At 37.2% G+C, this 22,218-nt stretch overlaps 1 protein-coding gene across 5 annotated transcripts in view; it reads left to right on the top strand.

The window, feature by feature from the left end:
• Nbeal1 (neurobeachin like 1) overlaps positions 1-22,218 on the top strand; it is a 204,009-nt gene that overhangs the window by 169,735 nt on the left and 12,056 nt on the right. For 4 of the 5 annotated variants that reach the window (XM_038338491.2, XM_038338490.2, XM_038338492.2 and 1 more), the window contains 6 exons: positions 1,002-1,118; positions 11,358-11,447; positions 13,211-13,320; positions 15,523-15,695; positions 17,628-17,722; positions 21,730-21,846. In XM_038338491.2, the coding sequence (XP_038194419.1) occupies positions 1,002-1,118; positions 11,358-11,447; positions 13,211-13,320; positions 15,523-15,695; positions 17,628-17,722; positions 21,730-21,846 (702 nt within the window). Of the gene's footprint in view, positions 1-1,001; positions 1,119-11,357; positions 11,448-13,210; positions 13,321-15,522; positions 15,696-17,627; positions 17,723-21,729; positions 21,847-22,218 lie in introns of those variants that run through there. The other variant, XR_005286474.1, reaches the window with a different exon arrangement.

Genomic DNA, 22,218 nt, shown 5'->3' with positions numbered 1-22,218 from the left:
TAGAATCAAAAGAATCAAACTCCAGCTCCCTTATTTGTTCTGTTTTCTTTCTGAAACTCTGTAGCCTGTACTGCCTTGAATCTTTAGCTGACCTCAAACTCAAATTCCTCCTGCCTCAGTTTTCTAAGCACTTGGATAGTCAGCATTTGGTTATTATCTGGTAGAATTCTCACCTGTAACATACACCTGCTTGCAGATATTTTTGCCATATCTGGCAAAAATCCCCTTTAGAAGGACAACTCTAATGCATATCAATTGTGTCCTTGGAATAGTAAAAAGGTATTTAATATTTATCAATATGTTTCATTAACATTAATTTACTTAATTCTCTATCTGCAACTTGAAAGGTAGGAAAAAATCTGAATTATGCAGTCTTGTCTATAATTTGATTTTGATGGTTTTTACATTTTGATCAGTCTTTTAGGAATTATATGCTACATCTTAAAGTTTTAATGTTAAGTGCTTCATTAATTTTACCAAAAATTTATTAAACATCTGTGAAGTTTGAGATACACCTGCTGCCAAGACTGATGACCTGAGCTCAGTCCCCATATCAACATGGTAGAAGGAAGAGAATTGACTCCTGCATGTTGTAGAGACCTCCACACATGCACAATGACATGTATATAACCACATATACACAAAAAATAAGTTAAATGGGATTTAGAAATATTCATATAGGCTGAATGGGAAAGACTGATCACAAACAACCAATGAATACTTAATAGGAAAAAAGAAACTCAGAAATCTTAAATAATTGATGAAAGAGCATATGAAAAAAATCTTTCTGATCTAGAAATGCAGGAGTGATATCAGTAAGAAAAATTTAAAGTAGACATGAGAAGTCTGTAGAAGAGGATGGATGGCAGATTTGCTGGGGTCTAGGCTAAGCCATGGCCTGGAGTTAACAGTGCCTCATATGCATTCTATTGTAGCACAGTCTACTGAGTTGAGCAGCTTTTCGTGTAACTCTGAAATTTTTCCTTAAAATTATTTTGAAGGAACCACACCCTCCAAGATTATCAGCAGAAGAAGCCATACAAAAGCAAACCAAAACAGAAATCTCAACCCTAAACCTCTTTCAGCACCTCTCTGAATTGAAGTCATTTTTTATAGAGGTAATACCCAACTTGGTAATATCAGAGACCTTTCTCCAATTCTTTATTTGTACATGTATGTGTAGATGTGCTCATCTATGCCTATAGATGTATCACTTGTGTGATGTGTGCTTCTCTGTACCTATAGTTGTACTACTTATTTGTGAAAAACCAAAGGTCAGCTTGAGTAGTACTTTTGTCTGTTGCTCCTCCACCATTTATTTGTTTGTTTGTTTGTTTGTTTGTTTACATCTCAACTGCAGTTTCCCCTCCTCTCCTCCCAGTCCATCCCCCAACCTCCCTCTGCCCTCCTCCTCCACCCCAACCTCTTCTTGTCCATTTCTATTCAGAAAAGGGCAGGCCTCCCATGGGTATCAACAAAGCATGGTATACCAAGTGCAGTAAGCACCTCCCCTTTTATTAAGGCTGAGCAAGACATTCCAGTACGAACTGTAGGGTCCCAAAAGCTAGCAAAAGAGTTGGTGACTTCCCCCACTTCCACTGTTAGGAGTCCCATTAGAAGACCAAGCTACAAAACTGTCACATATATACAGAAGGCCTAGGTCAGTCCCATGCAGGCTCCATGGTTGTCAGTTCAGACGTTGTGAGCCCCTGTCAGCCCAGATTAGTTGATTCTGTGGGTTTTCTTGTGATGTCCTTGACCCCTTTGGCTTTTACAATCATTCCTCTCTCCAGCAGGATTCCCTGAGCTCGGCCTTGTGTTTGGCTGTGGGTGTGTGCATCTGTTTCCATCAGTTGCTTGATGAAGCCTCTCTGATTACCATTGGGGTACTCACCAGTCTATGAGTATAGCAGAATATTATTAGGAATTTTTTTTTCTCCAGTCATGTTTGGTTCTATCCTAAATCCCTGGGTCCTAGCCTTCCAGACAATGTCAAGGCAGGCTCACTCTTGTGACATGGGTCTCAGACTGAGAGTCTTTGGTTGACCAGTACATCCCATAGACAGGGCAGACTATAGGTTGAAGGTTATGGGCTGATGTCCCAGTGTCTCTACTAGAAGTCTTGCCTGGTCACAGAACGTGGCCAGTTCAGGCTACATATCCACTGTTGCTTGTAGTCTTAGCTAGCGTCATCTTTGTAGATTCTTGGGAATTTCCCTTGCACCAGGTTTCTTTCTACCGTACCCCCAAAATGCCACCCAGTTTCAGTCTCTCCCACTACTCTTTTTGCCCACACCTCACCCCACCTGTTTCCTCCTTTTCCCATCCCTACTAGACCCCAACCCACCTTTGAAATCTATTCTTTTTCCTTTCCAAGGGAGATCAATGCATACCGTCTAGAGCACTCCTTGTTATCTAGCCTCTCTGGGTGTGGAGATTGTAGTCTGGTTATCCTTTACTTTACAGCTCATATTCAAGTTTAAAGTAAATGCATACCATGTTTGTCTTTCTGGGTCTGAGTTACCTCGCTCAGGATGATTTTTTTCTAGTTCCATCCATTTGCCTACAAATTTCATGTTGTTATTGTTTTTTATTGCTGATTAATATCCATTGTGTAAATGTATCACATTTTCTTTATCCATTCTGTCAGTTAAGGGGCGTCTAGGTTGTTTCCAGATTCTGGCTATTACAAATAAAGCTGCTATGAACACAGTTTAGCAAATATCCTTGTGGTGTGATTGAGCATCATTTGGGTGTATGCCCAGGATTGGTAAAACTGGGTGTTGGGGTAGATCAATTCCTAATTTTCTGAGAAACCATCATATTGATTTTCAAAGTTTGCTCCTACCAGCAATGGTTGAAGTGTTCACTTTGTTTCACATCCTCTCCAGCATGAACTGTTACTTGTTGTTTTTGATCTTAGCAATTCTGACAGATGTAAGTTGTTATCTCAGAGTTGCATTTCCTTGATAGCTATGCATGTTAAACAGTTTCTCGGCCATTGAGAACTCTGTTTAAATCTGTACCCATTTTTAAATTGGATTATTTGTTTGGTTTTTTTTTTTTGTTTTCCTTTTTTTAATGTCTAGTTTCTTGAGTTCTTCATATATTTTGGAAGTCTGCTCTCTGTCGGATGTAGGGTTGGTGAATATCTTTCTCATTCTGTAGGCTGTCGTTGGTCTTATTGACAGTGCCCTTTGCCTTAGGAAAGTTTTTTAGTTCCATCAGATCCCATTTATTAACTATCTTAGTGCCTACACTTTGGTGTTCTATTCAGGAAGTTGTCTCCTGCACCAATGTGATCAAGGCTATTTCTTCTTACTCTCTCTTCTATCAGATTCAGTGTATGTGGAGTAATGTTAAAGTCTCCAATCCCCTTGGACTTGAGTTTTGTTCAGGGTGATAGATATGGATCTATTTGTATTCTCCTACATGCTGACATCCAGTTATACCAGCACCACTTGTTGAAGGTGCTTTCTTTTTTCCATTGTGTAATTTTGGCTTTATTAAAAATCAGGTGTCCATAGGTGTGTGGATTTACATCTGGGTCTTTGATTCAATTCCTTTCATCCACCTATGTGTTTTTATTCTAAGACCATGTGGTTTTTATTTCTATGACTCTCTGGTAGAGTTTGAAATCAGAAATGGTGATACCTCTTGGCATTCTTTTATTTTACAGGATTGCTTTAGCTATCCTGCATTTTTTGTTTTTCTGTATGAAGTTGAGTATTGTTCTTTCAAGGCCTATAAACAATTGTGTTGGAGTTTTAATGGGGATTGTGTTGAATCTACATACTGCTTTTGGTAAGATGACCATTTTTACTATGTTAATCTTACCAAACCATGAGCATAGATCTTTCCATCTTCTGATATTTTCCTGAATTTCTTTCTTCAAAGACTTGATGTTCTTATCTTTTTTGTTTGTTTGTTTTGTTTTTTGAAATAGGAATTCTCTGTGTAGCTTTGGAGCCTGTCCTGGAACTAGCTCTGTAGACCATGTTGGCCTTGAAGTCACAGAGCTCCACCTGTCTCTGCCTCCTGAATGCTGGGATTAAAGGTGTGTGCCACCACTGCCCCGCTGAAGTTCTTATCTGTTACTTGCTTGGTTAGAGTTACCCCAAGATATTTTATATTGTTGTGACTCTTGTGAAGGGTGTTGTTTCCTGATTTCTTTCTTAGCCCATTCATCGTTTGTATATAGGAGGGCTGCTGATTTTTGTGTGGAGGGGGTAATCTTGTATCCAGCCACTTCACTACAGGTGTTTATCAGCTGAAGGAGTTCCATGGTAGAATTTTTGTAGCCACTTATATATACTATCATATCATCTGAAAATTATGATACTTTGACTTCTTTCTTTCCAATTTGTATCTCCCCTTGATCTCCTTTGTTTTATTGTTCTAGCTAGAATTTCAAATACTATATTAAATAGATAGGGAGAAATTAGACAGCCTTGTCTTGTTTCTGATTTTGGTGGAAATTTTGCTTTTAATTTCTCTCCATCTAATTTGATGTTGACTATCAGCTTGCTATATTTTGCCTTTCTTATATTTAGATATGTAGCTTGTCTTCCCTGTTCTCTCTAAGACTTCTATCATGAAGGGATGTTGGATTTTGTCCAAGACTTTTTTAGCATCTACTGAAATGATCATATGGGTGTTTTTTCCAGTGTGTTTATATGGTGAATTACATTGACAGATTTTCATTGTCGGTCCATCCCTGCATCTCTGGGATGGAGCCTACTTGATCATGGTGGATGATCTTTTTGATGTATTCTTGAATTCGGTTTTGAGTATTTTATTGAGTATTTTGCATCAATGTTCTTGAGTGAAATTAGTCTGTAATTCTCTTTCTTTGTTGAGTCTTTGTGTGGTTTGGATATCAGGGTGACTGTGGCCTCATGAAAAGAAATTGGCACTGTTCCTTCTGTTTCTATTTGTGAGATAATTTGAGAAGTATTGGCATTAGTTCTTTGAAAGTATGGTAGAATTCTGTGCTAAAACCATCTGACCCTAGGCTCTTCTTGTTTGTTTTGTTTTTGTTTGTTTTGTTTTGTTTTTTGTTTTTTTGGCTGGGAGACTTAATGACAGCTTCTTTGTAGGGGGGATTGTGGGTCTATTTAAATTGTCTGATCTAGATTTAACTTTTGTATGTGTTATCAATAAATTTGTCCCTTTCTTTTAGATTTTCCAGTTTTGTAGAGTACAGGTTTTTGAAGTATTATAGTGACGAGGCAACCGGCTGCGTTCCTGCTGCTCCACTCCCACCCGCCTGGCTAGCTTATGCCCCCAAATAACAACACACAAACTGTATTCATTTAAACACTGCCTGGCCCATTAGTTTCAGCCTCTTATTATCTAATTCTCACATCTTGCTTAACCCATTTCTAATAATCTGTGTAGCACCACAAGTGGTGTCTTACCAGGAAAGATTCAGCACGTCTGACCTGGTAGCTGGCTTCATGGCATCTGTCCCAGAGAGAAGAGGTGGGGCAATTGTCTGAGCCATCTACCTCACTTTCTTCTTCCTGTTCTGTCTACTCCACACACCTAAGGGCTGGCCTATCAAATGGGCCAAGGCAGTTTCTTTATTAACGAATGAAATCAACACAAACAGAAGACTCCCACATCCAAGTATGACCTAATGATTCTCTGGATTTCCCCAGTGTCTGTTGCTATGTTCCACTTTCATTTCTACTTTACTAATTTAAATATTCTTTTTACTGCCTTTTAGTTTAGATAAAGGATTTATCTATCTTGTTGACTTTAAGAACCAACTTTTTGTTTTATTAAATTTTTGCATTCTCTGTGTTTCTATTTTATTTATCTCAGTTCTGTTTGATTATTTCTTGCTGTTTACTCATCTTGGGTTTGTTTGCTTCTTTTTTCTTCTAGAGCTTTGAGGTGTACTGTTAAGTCACTAGTGTGAGACTTCCCCAAATTCTTTATGAGAACTCTTAGTTCTGTGAACTTTTCTCTTAGCACTGTTTTCATTGCGTCCCATAAGTATCTCTATGTTGTTGGGTGTGTGTGTGTGTGTGTGTGTGTGTGTGTATACATCCTTCTTTGGGCTATGCTGGTGCCAGATTATTTATTACCTGTGTCTTCTTAGATGTAGTTAACTTCCTTGGGTTTAAGTTTTCCTCCTAGTACCTTCTGTAGTACTGAATTTGTGGATGGATATTGTTTAAATTTGAGTTTATCAGAGAATATTTTGTTTACGCTATCTATGGTGATTGAAAGTTTTGCTGGGTATAGTAGTCTGGCCTGACATCTGTGGTCTCTTAAGAGTCAGCAAGACATCTGTCTGCACTCTTCTGACTTTTAGAGTCCCATTGAAAAATCGGGTATAATTTTAACAGGCCCGCCTTTATGTTATTTGGCCTTTTTCCCTTGCCGCTTTTAATATTCTTTCTTTGTTCTGTGTTTTTAGTGTTTTGATAATTATATGGGAGGGGGATCTTTCTTTTCTGGCCCAATCTAGTTGGTGTTCTGGAAACTTCTTGTACTTTTATAGGCATGTCCTTTTTTAGGTTAGGAAATTTTTCTTCTGTGATTTTGTTAAAAATATTGTCTGGGCCTTTGGACTGGGAATCTTCTCCTTCTTTATTCCTTTTATTCTTGGGTTTGATCTTTTCATACTATCCCAGGGTTCCTGGATGTTTTGTGTTAGGAATTTTTTAGCTTTAACATTTTCTTTGACTGATATATCTGTTTCATCTGTTGTATCTTAAACTCCTGAGATTCTCTCTTCTGTCTCTTGTATTCTGTTGGTGATGCTGTGTCTTAAACTCCTGAGATTTTCTCTTCCGTCTCTTGTATTCTCTGTTGATGATGCTGTGTCTTAAACTCCTGAGATTCTCTCTTCCGTCTCTTGTATTCTGTTGATGATGCTGTGTCTTAAACTCCTGAGATTCTCTCTTCCGTCTCTTGTATTCTGTTGGTGATGCTGTGTCTTAAACTCCTGAGATTCTCTCTTCCGTCTCTTGTATTCCGTTGATGATGCTGTGTCTTAAACTCCTGAGATTCTCTCTTCCGTCTCTTGTATTCTGTTGATGATGCTGTGGTTCATGTTCACTCTTCTAAGTTTTCTGTTTCTAGAATTTCCTCAGTTTGTGTTTATATATATAAATATTTATATATATATATATATATATATATATATATATATATATATATATATATTTAGGTCTCGAACAGTTTTATTCACTTCTTTCAACTGTTTTCTTGACATTCTTTAAGAGATTATTGATTTCATCCAACTTTTTTTGTCTTTTTTATTTCTTTAAGGGATTTACTCATTTCCTATTTAAGAACCTCTATCATCATCATAAAGTTGGTTTTAAGGTCATTTTATTGTGCTTCAACTCTGTTGGAATATTCAGGGCTTGAAGTAATGAGCTGGCTGGGCTCTGGTTATGACATACTGACCTGGTTGTTTGTGTTCTTACACTTAGGTTTAGGCATCTGATTTGGAGTGATTTATAGATAGGTCTAGGTGCTGGTTTCTAGATTTGTCTTTGTTGGATAGATATTTTCTTCCTTTGTTTTTGTTTCCTCTCTGGTCTTCTGACTGCCATGGCTTGTGGTTAAGTACAAAGCCCCACCCCAATTCCCATGGCCAAACACAAGAAACTCTGTATAAATCCTGTCTCCTGCTCAATTCTCTGCTGTATCTATCCCTGAGGCAACCACCCTCCTATCAACAAATTCTTATGTGAACTTTATTATGCAGTGTGACTTTATGGTATTCTTTGTCTTCCAACTGCCAGGATACCTTTCCTTTCTTAACTATAATACTTAAGTTTCTCCCACAAACTTTGCGCCACCATTGCACTCATATATCTTGCATGCAAGACACCATTGTAGATCAGAGGGTGTGTGACTTGTTTGGTGTTGACATTTCTCTTTTGGTAGTGTGCAGAGTATCTCTCTGTACTAAAGATGTTAGCATATAAGGGTAAAGGCTCCATGTAGGCACCAGCTTGACTTCTCCATGTTCAGAGAGTTGTGTAGATGTTGTCCTCAGCAATGGAGCCTTGCTGGCAGTTTATGGAGTACAACTTGGAAACAGCCTGGATTTGGGGAAGCTCCCATGGATCAACAACTCTATTAAATGTAACCCAATCCTGGTGCTGGAATCTCCATTTGGTGACAAGAGATATCCAAATGGGGCTCTGTCTTTCCCATTATTTTGGCAATTTCATTTAGATTATCTTCATATATGTATGTATTTTAAGAAGAGTCTACTGTATTAGGTTTTCAAACTCTCCAAATGGCCCTTAATTTTAGCTATCTCTCTGTATTCCTTTCCCCATCCATCTCTCCCTTCCACCTCCCCATTTGATCCCTCTGTTTCAGCCCCCACCTCCCATCCATCTATAACTATTTATTCTATTTTGCTTTTCTAGGAGATCTATCTGTTCACTCCAGTCCTTTATGTCTGTGGTTTACAGATTGTGGTTTGGTTATCATTGATTAAACAGCTAATATCTACATGTAAGCAAATACATAGTATATTTGTCTTTCTAGGTCTGAATACCTCATTCAGGTTGATTTTTTTTTTTTGTCTTTTATAGTTACCCATTTACCTGTCATTTGCAAGTTTTTTTTCAGCTTCTGAGTAATATTTTCTTGTATAAGTGTACCATATTTTCTTTATCCATTCTTCAGTTGAGGAACATCTAAGTTGTTTCTAGTTTCTGGCTATTATGAATAGAGCACAATACATATGGTTGAGCATGAATCTCAGTGATAGGATGAAGTATCCTTTGGATGTATACCCCAGAGTAGTATAGCTGGATCTTGAGGCAGATTGAGTCCCATCTTCCTGAGAAACTCCACATTGATTTTCATAGTAACTGTACAAGTTTGAACTCCACCAGCAGTGGAGAAATATTCCCCTTGCTCCTTATCCTCCCCAGCATAAGCTGGCACTTGTATCATTGATCTTAGCCATTCTGACTTATGTAAGATGAAATCTCAAAGTCGTTTTGATTTGCATTTCCATGATGTCTAATGACCATGTTGGATTGGTCTTTTCAGCATCTAAGGAGATGATCATGTGCTTTTTGTCTTTCAGGTTGTTTATTTGGTAGATTACATTTATCAGTTTATTATTACTTGAGAGGACTTTCTTTTCAGTTCCAGTCTACTTAATGTTCTGGATGTTTCTTGTATCTTGATAGATGTCGTCTTCTTTAGGTTAGGCAAATTTTATTCCATGATTTTGTTGGAAATATTTTCTGTGCCTTTGACTGCATTTCATTTTTCTCCTCTATTCCTATTATTCTTAGGTTTGGTCTTTTCATAGTGTCCCAGATTTCATGAATGTTTTGTGTCAGGATTTTTTTTTTTTTTTAGATTTAACATTTTTTTTCTTTGACCGTAGTATCCATTTCTTCTTCGTGTCTTTAATGCCTGAGATTCTCTCTTCCATCTTTCATATTCTGTTGGTGAGGCTTGCTTCTGAGGTGTTCCTATTTGAGTACCTAAATTTTTCATTTTTAAAGTTCCATGAGTATGAGTTTTCTTTATTAATTCTATTTTTATTCTCTTGTTGTTGGGCCTCATGAGGCTTGGGCATGAGGCCCAGTGTAACTTCCTAAGCCTAACTTGAGTTTGGTGGGGCCTAGTGTAACTTCCTGAGCCTAGCTCGAGTTTGGAGACCTGTCTGGCTACTCAGCCTAGGCCCATCTCTGCTCAGCCACAGCTAACGTGGCAGAATATTATTGACCCTTGTTCCTTGCTTTGCCTCGACCCATCCCAGGCTTCCCACCCCCATCTCAGCCTATATAAGTTCGTGCCTAATGCAATTAAACAAGATCCTCCTTTGACAGAATCCCAACTCAGTGTGTCTGTGTGTGTTTCTTCCCAGTGGAAGACATTATCCTGATTGTTATTTTGGTTTTTTACTGGTGTCTAGGTATCTGGGTTTTGGAAGATAGTAATTCTAGGTGCTGATACCTGGTGTTGTCTTTGTTGGGTGGATGGATGGATAGTTTGTCCTTGGTTTCTGTTTCCTTCTCTGGTTCTTGTGGCGACTCTGTGTTGCCTGGTGGGGAATTCCTCTGGAATCCTAATAGATGCAGTCACTGGGGGGTTCTAGATAAAATGTGTTTCTAGGTATTAGGAACTGACCCTTAGGAATGGAAATGGCCTGACAGGGACACTGAGGGGGTCCACAGGAGGGAGGAAAGCAAGGCATTCCAGCCAGGATCTGCTTTATCCTCCAGCAATGGCAGCAGAGAATTTCTAGGTATTGGGAACTGACACTTAGTGATAAACTACAGAGGAGCTATAGAAGGCGTTTCACCAGGATCTGCTTAGTCATCTGGGAATTAGGGCAGAGAGGGAGGAGAGGCCAAGGTCTGCTACAGAGCAGGGGGTTTGAGACTTAGAATTGGACTTGGAGGAATGGAGGTGAGAGCAGCCTTCTGGTTCCCAGGGAATGATTACTAGGGTTGGAGGCTGGGATACAGCAGTGAGTGGGGAAGGAAGTTAGGAGGGGAAGATCTGTGTGATCCACTGGAGATAGGGGAATGTGTGGAGGGAGGATGCAGCAGGCAGTCTACAGAGCTGGGGGTGACTGAGGGTCTGAGGGAGACCTCAAGATCTACAGTTAGCCTTCTTGCTTCTCTGGCTGGAGTCACAAATGACTCTTGATTCACAATTTGAAGAGAAAAGCAGTTTTTATGACTTTTATAGCAGTATTTATTGGATTTTATAACATTATTAGTTCTTATAGACCTCTTAGAATATTTGTTACATGGCTTATATATTCAACAATGTTATCTACAGTAAGTGTTATCTACCATTTTTTAACTATAAACACATCAGAAAAATAATTCAAATTATTGTTATTTTGTATTGTGATAAGATGATGGCAATTGTTTCCTCAGAATGATAATCATTTTCGGGTCATAATATATGATTTTCATAAAATAGGACTTTCAGAAAGAAACTCAGTTAACAAAATATAATCAATGTTTTTGATGTAAAGCCAAAATATTTTTCTATAAATTATAAACAACTTTCTCATTTAACTTACTACATCTGCATTATGTTTGTTTCAGTATAGCAGAGACCAGGAAAGATCCTAAATTGCCGTTTTAAATGATTTTTGCTCCTTGGCATCTACATCTGCCAGATAGTGTTTAGTTTCAGACAATTCAGGTGTGCTAGCTATTCAAACATGGCATTTAATTATTTTCTCACATTTTATATTAAATTATTACATGATCAGGTAGAGTAAAATGAAGTATTGTAGGGATCATCCCTGTTTAAAAAATTAGAAACTTTTAATAATTTGTACCTAATAAATGAACAGAACCGGCCATTAAACATCTTTTATTTTACAGGGAATTAGTGATGGTATTCCTCTATTAAAGGCCATCATCCCCCAAAATCAATCTCGTTCTTTTATGTCTCAAGGCAGCCCTGAGTTACTGGTAAGTTTATATATACCTATTTCATACTACTATGTTTACCAAAAGTAGGAATAAATGTAAAAATATTTCTGTTACATTTCTAATATGTGAGGGTATGCACATGCATCTGGATGTGAGAAAACAACTTGGGCAAGTGATTCTCTCCTTCCATGTGAGAGGAATTGATCTTGGGTCCTCAGGATTGGTGGCAGGACCTTATTATTCTAAGCTATATCACTGACCCAATAAAAAACTTGAAAAAAAATTAGTATATTTTAGTGTATAGATATTTTGCTTGTTTGATATATACTGTATGCTTGCCTGGTTTCTGCAGAAGTCAGAAGAGGGCATAGATTTTCTGGAACTGGAGTTTTAGATAGTCATGAGCCACCAGATGGGGGCCAGAATTCAAACCTGAGTCCTCTGGAAAGCAGCCAGTGCTGTTTTTCTTCTGAGCCATCTTTCCATCTCCTAAAAGAATATTTTTAAAATAATCAAGAAAACTAGAAGAATAGCTTTATGGTAGAGCACCTGCCTAGCACGTATGAGGCCATAGGTTTGATTGTCAGCATTACAAAAAATAATGGAGAAGTTTGTTATGAAATTATAATTTCATAACACTTATTTATGAAATAATAAAATTTGAATAATTTGGTTAAATATAAAAATGTCTTCTGTATATTTTGCTTTAAGTAGTTATTATAATTATTACATTTATCTAGAAAAATAAATCTGTGAAGATAGCTAGGAACCTTATCACCATAGCTATAATAGCAATAATCAGAACTAATACAGATCTTGTTAAGGTATTCTTCTAGGGCATTTCAGTGAGTGTTTTACACAATTTTTTATTTAGCCTACCCAACAGCTCTGTGTAGTAGGCACTAGTATGTTCCTTTTATGGATAAGAAATTAAATCTCAGAAGTTCCATGCCTGAAATCACAGAGCTAGCAAGTAGAGATCTGAGTCTTTGGCATATGAACTAATCCTAGCTAGGTTCGTCTTATTCTAATTCTGTAACTTAGGTGTGATAGAAATGTGCTGTAGCACAGTTAACAGTAGAGACTTCAGAATTAAGTTGCTTTTTATAATGGTGTATATTGTGCTTGATTAGAAAACTGTTCTAGAAATATATACAATAATATTGATAGTAGTTTTCAGTATTAAGACTCTGTAGTTTTCATCTTTAAAATCTATGTGTTTTTATGGTGTGTGTGTCAGATTTGAGGCAGGGTTTCTCTGTGTAGCCATGGCTCTCCTGGAACTTGCTCTGTAGACCAGCCTGGCCTCTAAATTCAGAGAGATCTGCCTGCCTATGCCTCCCAACTGCTGATAAAACCAATTTTTTTTAAAGTTATCTGAGTCGGGGCATGAGTATCGTGTTGTTTTATAATTGAAGGAGTAAAAATCTTTACACTTTTAAAAGTAAGTACATACTAAGACTATTGCTTCAAGGACATTGTAACTATAAACTCTCCTGAGTTGGGCTAAGTGATGATTATATCATATTTGTCATGGCAAAGTTAACCTTTAGTTTCCTCTGAATGTTAACATTAATGCTATAACCTGAGAATTTAATATAAAAAATAATTAGCTAAAAAATAACTATTCTTACAGTAAGCTGTAAATAGATAGTTATTTCCACTTAAATTATTTAGGATTTGGCTTCATGTATCTTACAGTATTTCGTCTAATGATAATGTCAAAAATCTGTAAGCATCTGGCTATTTTTAGCCATGTTCTTGAATATATTTTACTTGAGTTCTCATATATTCTTTTTCAGATAACAGTAAGCATTAATTATGTTATTGGAACCCATGGATGGCTACCTTATGACAGAAATATTTCTAACTACTTCACATTCATCAAGGATCAAACTGTGACTAACCCAAAGTAAGCAGACAACAAATGGGTTTTTGTTGTTTTGTGGTTGTTTTATTTTTTCCTTTTGTGTTTTTCCCCCCTAGACCAGTTTTCTCTGTGTAGCCTTGGCTGTCTTACTCTGTAGACCAGGCTGACCTTGAACTCACAGAGACCCACCAGCATCTGCTGGGATCAAAGGTGTGCACCACCACTGCCCAGCGATTCCTGTAATTTTTAAAGTAATGCTTTGAGAAAACAATTTTCTCTTTTTTTTCACTTTCCTTCCCCTTCTCTGTTTTTAAGTTATAACCTGACAGTATTTGGCATTCAGACATGGCTGAATTTCTGTTATAACAAATATAGAGTAAAATATTATATTGGGAATGGTAAATTGTCATATTATTCTTTACTACTTCAAAATAATCTTTATTTGGGTTTTTTTTTATTGATTTTTATTGAGCTCTGCATTTTTCTCTGCTCCCCTCCTGCCTCTCCCCTCCCCTTCAACCCTCTCCCAAAGTCCCCATGCTCCCAGTTTACTCAGGAGATCTTGTCTTTTTCTACTTCCCATGTAGAATAGATCTATGTAAGTCTCTCTTAGGGTCCTCATTGTTGTCTAGGTTCTCTGGGATTGTGATTTGTAGGCTGGTTTTCTTTATGTCTAAAAGCCACTTATGAGTGAGTATATATATTTGTCTTTCTGGGTCTTAGTTACCTCACTCAAAATGATGTTTTCTAAGCTCCATCCATTTGCCTGCAAATTTCAAGATGTCATTTTTTTCTGCTGTGTAATACTCCATTGTGTAAATGTACTACATTTTCCTTATCCATTTTTTTGGTTGAGGGGCATTAGGTTGTTTCCAGATTCTGGCTATAACAAACAATGCTCCTATGAACATAGTTGAACACATGTCCTTGTGGCATGGTTGAGCATCCTTTGGACATATACCCAAAAGTGGTATTACTGGGTCTTGAAGAAGGTTGTTTCCTAATTTTCTGAGAAATCGCCATACTAATATCCCAAGGGGCTGTACCAGCTTGCACTCCCACCAGCAATGGAGGAGTGTTCCCTTCACCCCACAACCTCTCCAGCATAAGTTGTTATCAGTGTTTTTGATCTTGGCCATTCTTATGGGTGTAAGGTGGAATCTCAGTGTTGTTTTGATTTGCATTTCTCTGATGACTAAGGATGTTGAACATTTCCTTAAGTGTCTTTCAGCCATTTTAGATTCCTCTGTTGAGAGTTCTCTGTTTAGGTCTGTACTCCACTTTTTTATTGGATTATTTGTTCTTTTGATGACCAATTTCTTGAGTTCTTTGCATATTTTGGAGATCAGACCTGTCTTTGGTGGGCTTGTTAAAGCCCTTTTCCCATTCTATAGGATGTCATTTTGTTTTGTTGACTGTGTCCTTTGCTTTACAAAGCTTTTCAGTTTCAGGAGGTCCCATTTATTAATTGTTGCTCTCGGTGTCTGTGCTGCTGGGGTTATATTTAGGAAGTGGTCTCCTGTGACAATGAGTTCAAGTGTACTTCTCACTTTCTCTTCTATGAGGTTCAGTGTTGTTTGCTTTATGTTGAGGTCTTTGATCCATTTGGACTTGAGTTTGGTGCATGGTGATAGATATGGTTCTATTTTCATTCTTCTACATGTTGATATCCAGTTATACGAGCACCATTTATTAAATATCCTTTCTTTTTTTCATTTGATATTTTTTGCTTCTTTGTCAAAAGTCAGGTGTTCAAAGGTGTGTGGATTAATATCCGGGACTTTGATTCGGTTCTATTGGTCCTCCTGTCTGTTTTTATGCCAATACCAGGCTGTTTTCAGTACCATAGCTCTGGAGTAGAGTTTGAAGTCAAGGATTTTGATTTCTCCAGAAATTCCTTTATTGTACAGGATTGTTTTGGCTATCCTAAGTTTTTTGCTTTTCCATATAAAGTTGGTTACCATTTTTTCGAGGTCTATCAAGAATTTTGCTGGGATTTTGATCAGCATTGCTTTATTTGGGTTTTTATTGTTGTTGCTTTCAGACAGGGTCTGATTGTGTAACTCTAACTGGCCTGGAACTCTCTGTGGAGACTAGACTGGCCTCAAACTAACAGCAATCTTTATGCTTCTCGAGTGCTAGGATTAAACAGTGCACCATCCTCCTGTCTGAGAAATACTTTATTGTTGGTAATATTCAAAGTGATCTGTTAAGGAAAAGTCTAAAATCCAATTATGTTTACAGAGCTCAGCGAACTGTGACTGGTCCTTTTGCTCCAGGGCTGGAAATCACTTCCAAGCTGTTTGTAGTGTCACATGATGCAAAGTTGCTCTTCAGTGCTGGACACTGGGATAATAGTATCCAAGTAACATCACTTACCAAAGGCAAAATTGTCTCACATAACATCCGACATATAGGTAAGAATTAACTTTTCCACAAAACTTGTTCTTCTGGGGTTTTTTAGTTTTAATTATTTACATTTTCTTTTGTATGTATTGAGGGTTTTGCCTGCATATATGTCTATGTGAGGTGTCAGATCCCCTGGAACTAGAGTTACAGATAGTTGTGAGCTGCCATATAGTTGCTGGGAGTTGTACCCAGGTCCTCTGGAAGAGCAGTCAGTGCTCCAACCCTGTATAAAAGTGGTACATGCTCCTGATAGCTTATTATATTGGGGGTACATTCAAACACCATATAAATTAAATATATTTTCATATTACACTAGAAGGTATTAAATCAAATTTTATTTAGATGCTAAACAATGATTTTGTTGCCACATAATAAAAATTTGTCATCATTACATAAAGACATTATTAACAGTACAGTATGAGTTACTTGTTGAATATATATTAACATCTTATTATTTCAGGCCTCTTCTACGAATAAAAGCTTTTTTCTCAAAAAACTTGTTAAATCTGTTGCTCTCTACTGGTGATTTTTTTTAAAATTTTGTTAAATAACATTTTTTTTTTAATCTTACATTCCGGCCACAGTTTTCCCTCCCTCTTCTCCTCCTAACCCCTCCCCCCACACACACCCCCTTCATCTCCATTCAGAAAGGGGCTGGCCTCTCATGAGCTTGAGCAAAGCGTGGCACATCAAGTTGAGGCAGGGCCTATCTCCCTCCCTTGTCTCAAGGTTGAGTGGGGCAGTACAACATGGGGATGGATGCTAAGAGCCTTACAGACAGATCAGGCAACACAGCTGCCACATACACACAGAGGGTCTAGGTCAGTTCCATACAGGCTCCCTAACTGTTGGTCCAGAGTCCGTGGGCTCCCAGGACCTCAGGTGAGCTGTCTCTGTGAGTCTTTACCCCCTGCCGTCATGAGCCCCCCCCCCCCACCCCAGCTCCTAAATTCCTCCTCCCTTTCTTCATCAAGACTCCCAGAGCTCAGCCTAGTACTCATTGTGGATCTCTGCACCTGTTATCAGTTACTAGATAGAACTGTTACTAGTTACTAGTCATCAATCTGATTTTATCTGCTGGTATTCTAAGGTATCACTTTGTGTAGCTGTTATGGGACTATTCTGGAAAATTGTTTTTTATGTTATGAATTTGCACCATAATATGTACTATCTTTTTATTTGTTTGTTTGTATGTTTGTTGTATGTGTATGAGTGTTTTGTCTGCATGTTTATCTGTATACCATGTGTATGTGGCACCTACTGAGTCTAAAGAGGTCAACAGATACCCTGGGACTGAAGTTACAGATAGTTGTCAGCCTTTAAATAGGGCTAGGAATCAAACTTAAATTCTCTGGAAGATAGTCCCATTAATTACAAACTGCAGAGCCATCTGTCAATTCCCTGTACTGTTTTTTTAAGGATACATTCCATAAGATAGCACTTTTTCAATAGGAAGAGAATGTGAATAGGGTGAGAGAGCAGAACACATAGCAGAATTACCTATGAGTCCATTCTCAGTTCTTTGACAGCCCACGATGCTAGATAAGATGTCAACACTTAGCACATCACATCTCACCCAGAATGAACGGTCTCAATGAAGGCTCTCCGGATGACTTTGATCCTGCAGGTGTCCTCTGTTACTCTGACCTGATGTTTTTTGTTACATTTAATTATTTGGGGGGTATTTTGGGGGAGGGTGGGGGATAGCACATATATGTGCACTTGGAAGTTACATGACTGCTTGCAGGAGTCAGGGCTCTACTACTTTGTGTATCCAAAGGGATTACGTGCAGATCACCAGTCTTGGCAGCAGGTTCCTTTTCTTGATGAGCCATTTTGCCAGCCCTGGCTTAATAATTATTTAAACATTAACTGAAACTGCCCTAAACGTTCTGTTCTGTCAAAACATACCCATTTTATTTTATTCTTTCTTCAAACAGATATTGTGACTTGCTTAGCTACAGATTACTGTGGAATACATTTGATTTCTGGTTCCAGGGATACTACATGTATGATATGGCAGATAACACAACAGGTAATAATAAATAACACATTTTATGTTCTTAGACTGGGGTAACAAGTTTTTCTCTGGTAGTAAATGACATTTTAAGTTCAGTGAGAGATTGTCTTAAAAACTGAGGAAGAGAAGCAATAGAAGATATCATGAATGTCATCAACCCCTGGTTTCCAAACATGCATGCATGGGCAAATGCAGCCCCTACCACACATGTATACTACACACTTTCTCATACAAAACCCTCTTTAAAATTCTGTGGTAGTCTTACTGAAAATTGTTCTTAACTGGACATGATGTCGATGATTACAGACTCGGGGCCTGAGCTTTCTATTGTTCATTTTTGAGATTATAACTTAATTATACCATTTCTTCCTTCCTTTTCCTCCATCCAGACCTTCCCATATACCCTTTCCCACTCCTTCAAATTTCATGACCTCTTTTTTCATTAATCGTTATTGCATCTGTATGTGTACTTATATGTACATATATTCCTAGGTATAACTTGTTGAGTCCATATAACATTACTTGTATGCATTTTTTAAGAATTAACTGTTTGACAACCAGTTAGTTGTGCTATTCCTGGGAAGGACCGTCTCTTCCTCTCTCAGTTGCCTGTTGTTCTTTGTGTAGGGTTGAGACTCCGTGTTTTCCCCGTCCAATTGGCGTGTTCATTGTTGTCATCCTTTGTTCAGCCTACTTTTGGGCAGTTGTACTGATGAAACTTAATGGGTGTAGCTTCTGGTGCTACTAGGAGACGCAGTCCCACAGCGAACTGCCTGATTCTATTGCTTTTGTGCTCTTCCTGCCTCATCTTTGCAATGATCACTGAGCCTTGTGTGCGGGAGTTGTTTTATAGATGTTTGTGGTTTTTCTGTCACAGTCTCCTTCTGTCACACAGAAAAACTTCCCTGATGAAAGGTGAAGACTTACCTGTGAGTATAAGGACAAATGTTTATAGATTGTTGTTAGGGATTCTGCTGGTTTAGTAAGTTAGGGATTGTAGATTCTCCTCCAATAACCATGATAAGGCCTGGACTTTATAATGACCCCAAAGCTAGTCTGGTTTACATAACAGTACTCTAAAATATGACTCAAAGAAAATCCTTTCTCAAAAAAGTAAAGAAAAACATAAAGAAATTTTATTTCTGTGTATTGACATTATTATAATTATTTTTATACAAAAATACAAAATACCTTTTCATTATTTGTCTCATACCCTTTTAATTTCTTTGGACAATCCCTTAATCACTTTATTTCCATTTGTGTTCTATACTATGCCATATTTACTTCTGAATGGCACAATTTTACTACTATTTTGGTACTTTTAGAAGAATGTTCATTTCTTATTTTTACTACTATGAAGGAAAGTTGTACAGTAACATGATTGATTGTTGTATGGTTATCCTTTTTTTGTTTTTTGAGACAGGGTTTCTCTGTGTAATCCTGGCTGTCCTGGAACTCACCCAGTAGACCAGACCGGCCTCTAACTCACAGAGATCCACCTGCCTCTGCCTCCTAAGTACTGGGATTAAAGGCGTGCACTACCACCACCATCAGTGATGTATGTTTATCTTATTTTCACTAACTTTACCACATTTTTAAATTCATAATTATAACATTCTTGGATTTTCTGACCCTAAAGTGTCTATACCATCATGTGATCTAGAAATAATGGTGACTCTCCCAATTTTCCAATATATTGTTTTATTTTCTTATCCTATTACATTGCAGTAGAGTTAGAACATGATAGTGAACATCCTGACTTACGTCTGATTTTGATTGAAAATGACACTATAGTTTTGCCACTTGATAGTGTTTGCTGTCAGTTTTTATCAGTATTGTGTTTTATATTTAGTTATTTTCTATCTTGGTAACTTTTTAATTTTAATGAAATTTCACACTCATAGAAAAGTTGCAAAATTAATACATTCATACCTTTATCTTAACAGTCTCAATATCTTTCCCATTTCAGCATGTTTATTTTTCTCACTGATTAAATGTTGGCAGTACTTCCTGTATCATTGAGCACATCTATGTATGTCTTCCAAGAACAAAGATTTTCTTTTTTAAATTTTTATTATGGTTATTTATTTATGTGTTTGGGGGTAATGCATACATGCCATGGTGCATATATGACGGTCAGAATACAACTTTTGTGGGTCAGTTCTCTTCTTCCACCACGGGTGGTTCTGGGCACCAAACTTAGTTTATCGTGCTTGCTACCAAGTACCTTTACCTACACGTCCATCTTGATAAAAAGTCATTCTTACCACCATAGTGCAATTGCTAAAATGAGAATGTTTAACATTTTTACAGTGCCTTTATCTGATCTTATTTCTGAGTATTAACAACAGTGTCCTCTATAATTACTTTTAGAGTTTCCTTTTCTATTTTCTAAATGCAGTAAATCAAGCAGTTTCCTAGATTTGAACTGCTTTGGATCATATAGCAAATTAACATTATTCATTTTCATTGCTGCCACATTTTGCTGTTGTATTTTACTTGCTAATACTATAATTTTTTTCTTTTTTTAAAAAATAAGGCCTCACTTCTTTCTGTATTCTTAAGTAAAAGATCAATTTTTGTTTTGTCATTATGATGTTTAATATTTGAATATGCAACCTTTATTGGACGAATTTAATAAGTGTTTCTTCTTTCACTTGAATTGTAAAGTTTTCTGTTACTTTAATTACTTGATACAAGAATAATCTGATTTGTAAATATTAAAGTGAAATATATAGGGTAAATTACATGTATCCCAAAGAGTAGAGTTTACAGGTGTATTTATGTGTAATATAAAAACAGAGGGTCTAGACAGACTTATCTAGAATAAATAAGAATAAAACAATATGACACGCAGCTGACATTTCTTCGAATATAAAGTAAATGTAAACAAGGCAGGTTTAATGACAAAGGCATTATAGAGAAATTTTCTTCAGCAGTTTCAGCCTGTGTGGAAGCTGAGGCAAATGCATCACAAAGTTAAGGCTTGCCTGGCTACAAACTTATAGCTTAAAGTCACGACACTCGGGTTTCAAAATTTATTTTTTAAAATACTGGGGACATGTCTCAGTGGTAGAACATCTGCATAGCATTCATGAAGTCCTAATAAGTGTTTAAAGCATCATTGGTGGTGGTGCACAATTAGATTTCTAGCAAGAGGAATGTTGGTACTTATTGCCAGCCAGGTTATGTGAAAACCAGCTCCAGATTCATTGCGTCCCATGTCTCAAGGGAGTAAGGCCAAGAACAACAGAGCAGGGTACTGTGCATGCATACATAGACAATTAAGAAAAAGAATGACCGCTATAGAAATTAAAGACAGGAGCTAGAGATATGGCTCAGAGATTACCGCTGCTGCTTTTCCAGAGGACCCAGTTTTGATTTCCAGGACGCATACCAGACTGCTCACAACTGCCTGTGACTCTAGCTCTAGGGGATCTGATGCCATTTCTAACCTCCACAGGCATTCACACAGGAGGCATACATTGGCACAGGCACATACATAGGAATTAAAGGCAATCATAATAAATATAATTGATGTCTCTAAAGTACAGACTCCAAGACAGTGGTTTTCAACCTACCTAATTCTAAAACCCTTTAATACAGTTCCTCTTGTTGTGATCACCAACTGTAAAATTATTGCCACTTCATAACTAATTTTGCTACAGTTGTGAATTTATGTAAATATCTGATATGTAACCCGCAGATTGACTACTGCTCTAATAAGTATTCGTTTATATAATGTTAGTTTAAATAAGGAAGAATTCACTTGTGGATTAAAAGAGCAAATAACTTGGGAAAACTAATATAAGAAGTCAGCATTAATACTATTCTGTGTTAGTTTTGGACTGAATATTACTGTGAGTGAACTCAGTGGTTCTAACTACCTGTCTTATTACTTTTAAGAGAATGTTTGAATATAGTACAAACTTTGTTACAAAAAACAAAAACAAGAGGCTTGTGAGTGGAGGGAAAAAACAGCAAGACACCATTTCACGTTTGCTTTCCTTTTTTAATTTTAGGGAGGCACTGCTGTGGGCTTAGCATCAAAACCTTTTCAGATTCTCTATGGACACACTGATGAGATATTGAGTGTGGGCATCAGCACTGAACTTGACATGGCAGTATCAGGATCAAGGGTAAGATTTCACCTTTAAGAAATAATACTTTTTCTATAAATTGGGTAACAATGTTTATATTTGAAAAGTTTTTATGGAAATAGAATTTTTTAATATTTATTTTGAGCATTGTTAACGTAGAGTAATATAGAGAGAATAAACTTAAAAGAGGCTATGTTGTATTTGGGCATCTTATTGGCCTTACTAGTTCAGGAAGATGACACTCTATAAGATGATATGCTACTTAAAATTCTAAGATTAGGGTTTTACCTAAAGCATATAACTCATCTGTGGGATAATTATGTCCTCAGTGTCTTTCCCACATTTCTTTATTCAGTCACTTTGCCTTCTCCTTTTTGTCGTTTTGTGTTTTTCATTCTCTGGAATCTCCTG

This window comes from Arvicola amphibius, chromosome 8 (genome assembly GCF_903992535.2).
Source record: "Arvicola amphibius chromosome 8, mArvAmp1.2, whole genome shotgun sequence".
Taxonomy (NCBI): domain Eukaryota; kingdom Metazoa; phylum Chordata; class Mammalia; order Rodentia; family Cricetidae; genus Arvicola; species Arvicola amphibius.
Note: the sequence above shows the minus strand (reverse complement) of the source record. Positions and strands in the feature narration are given on the sequence as shown.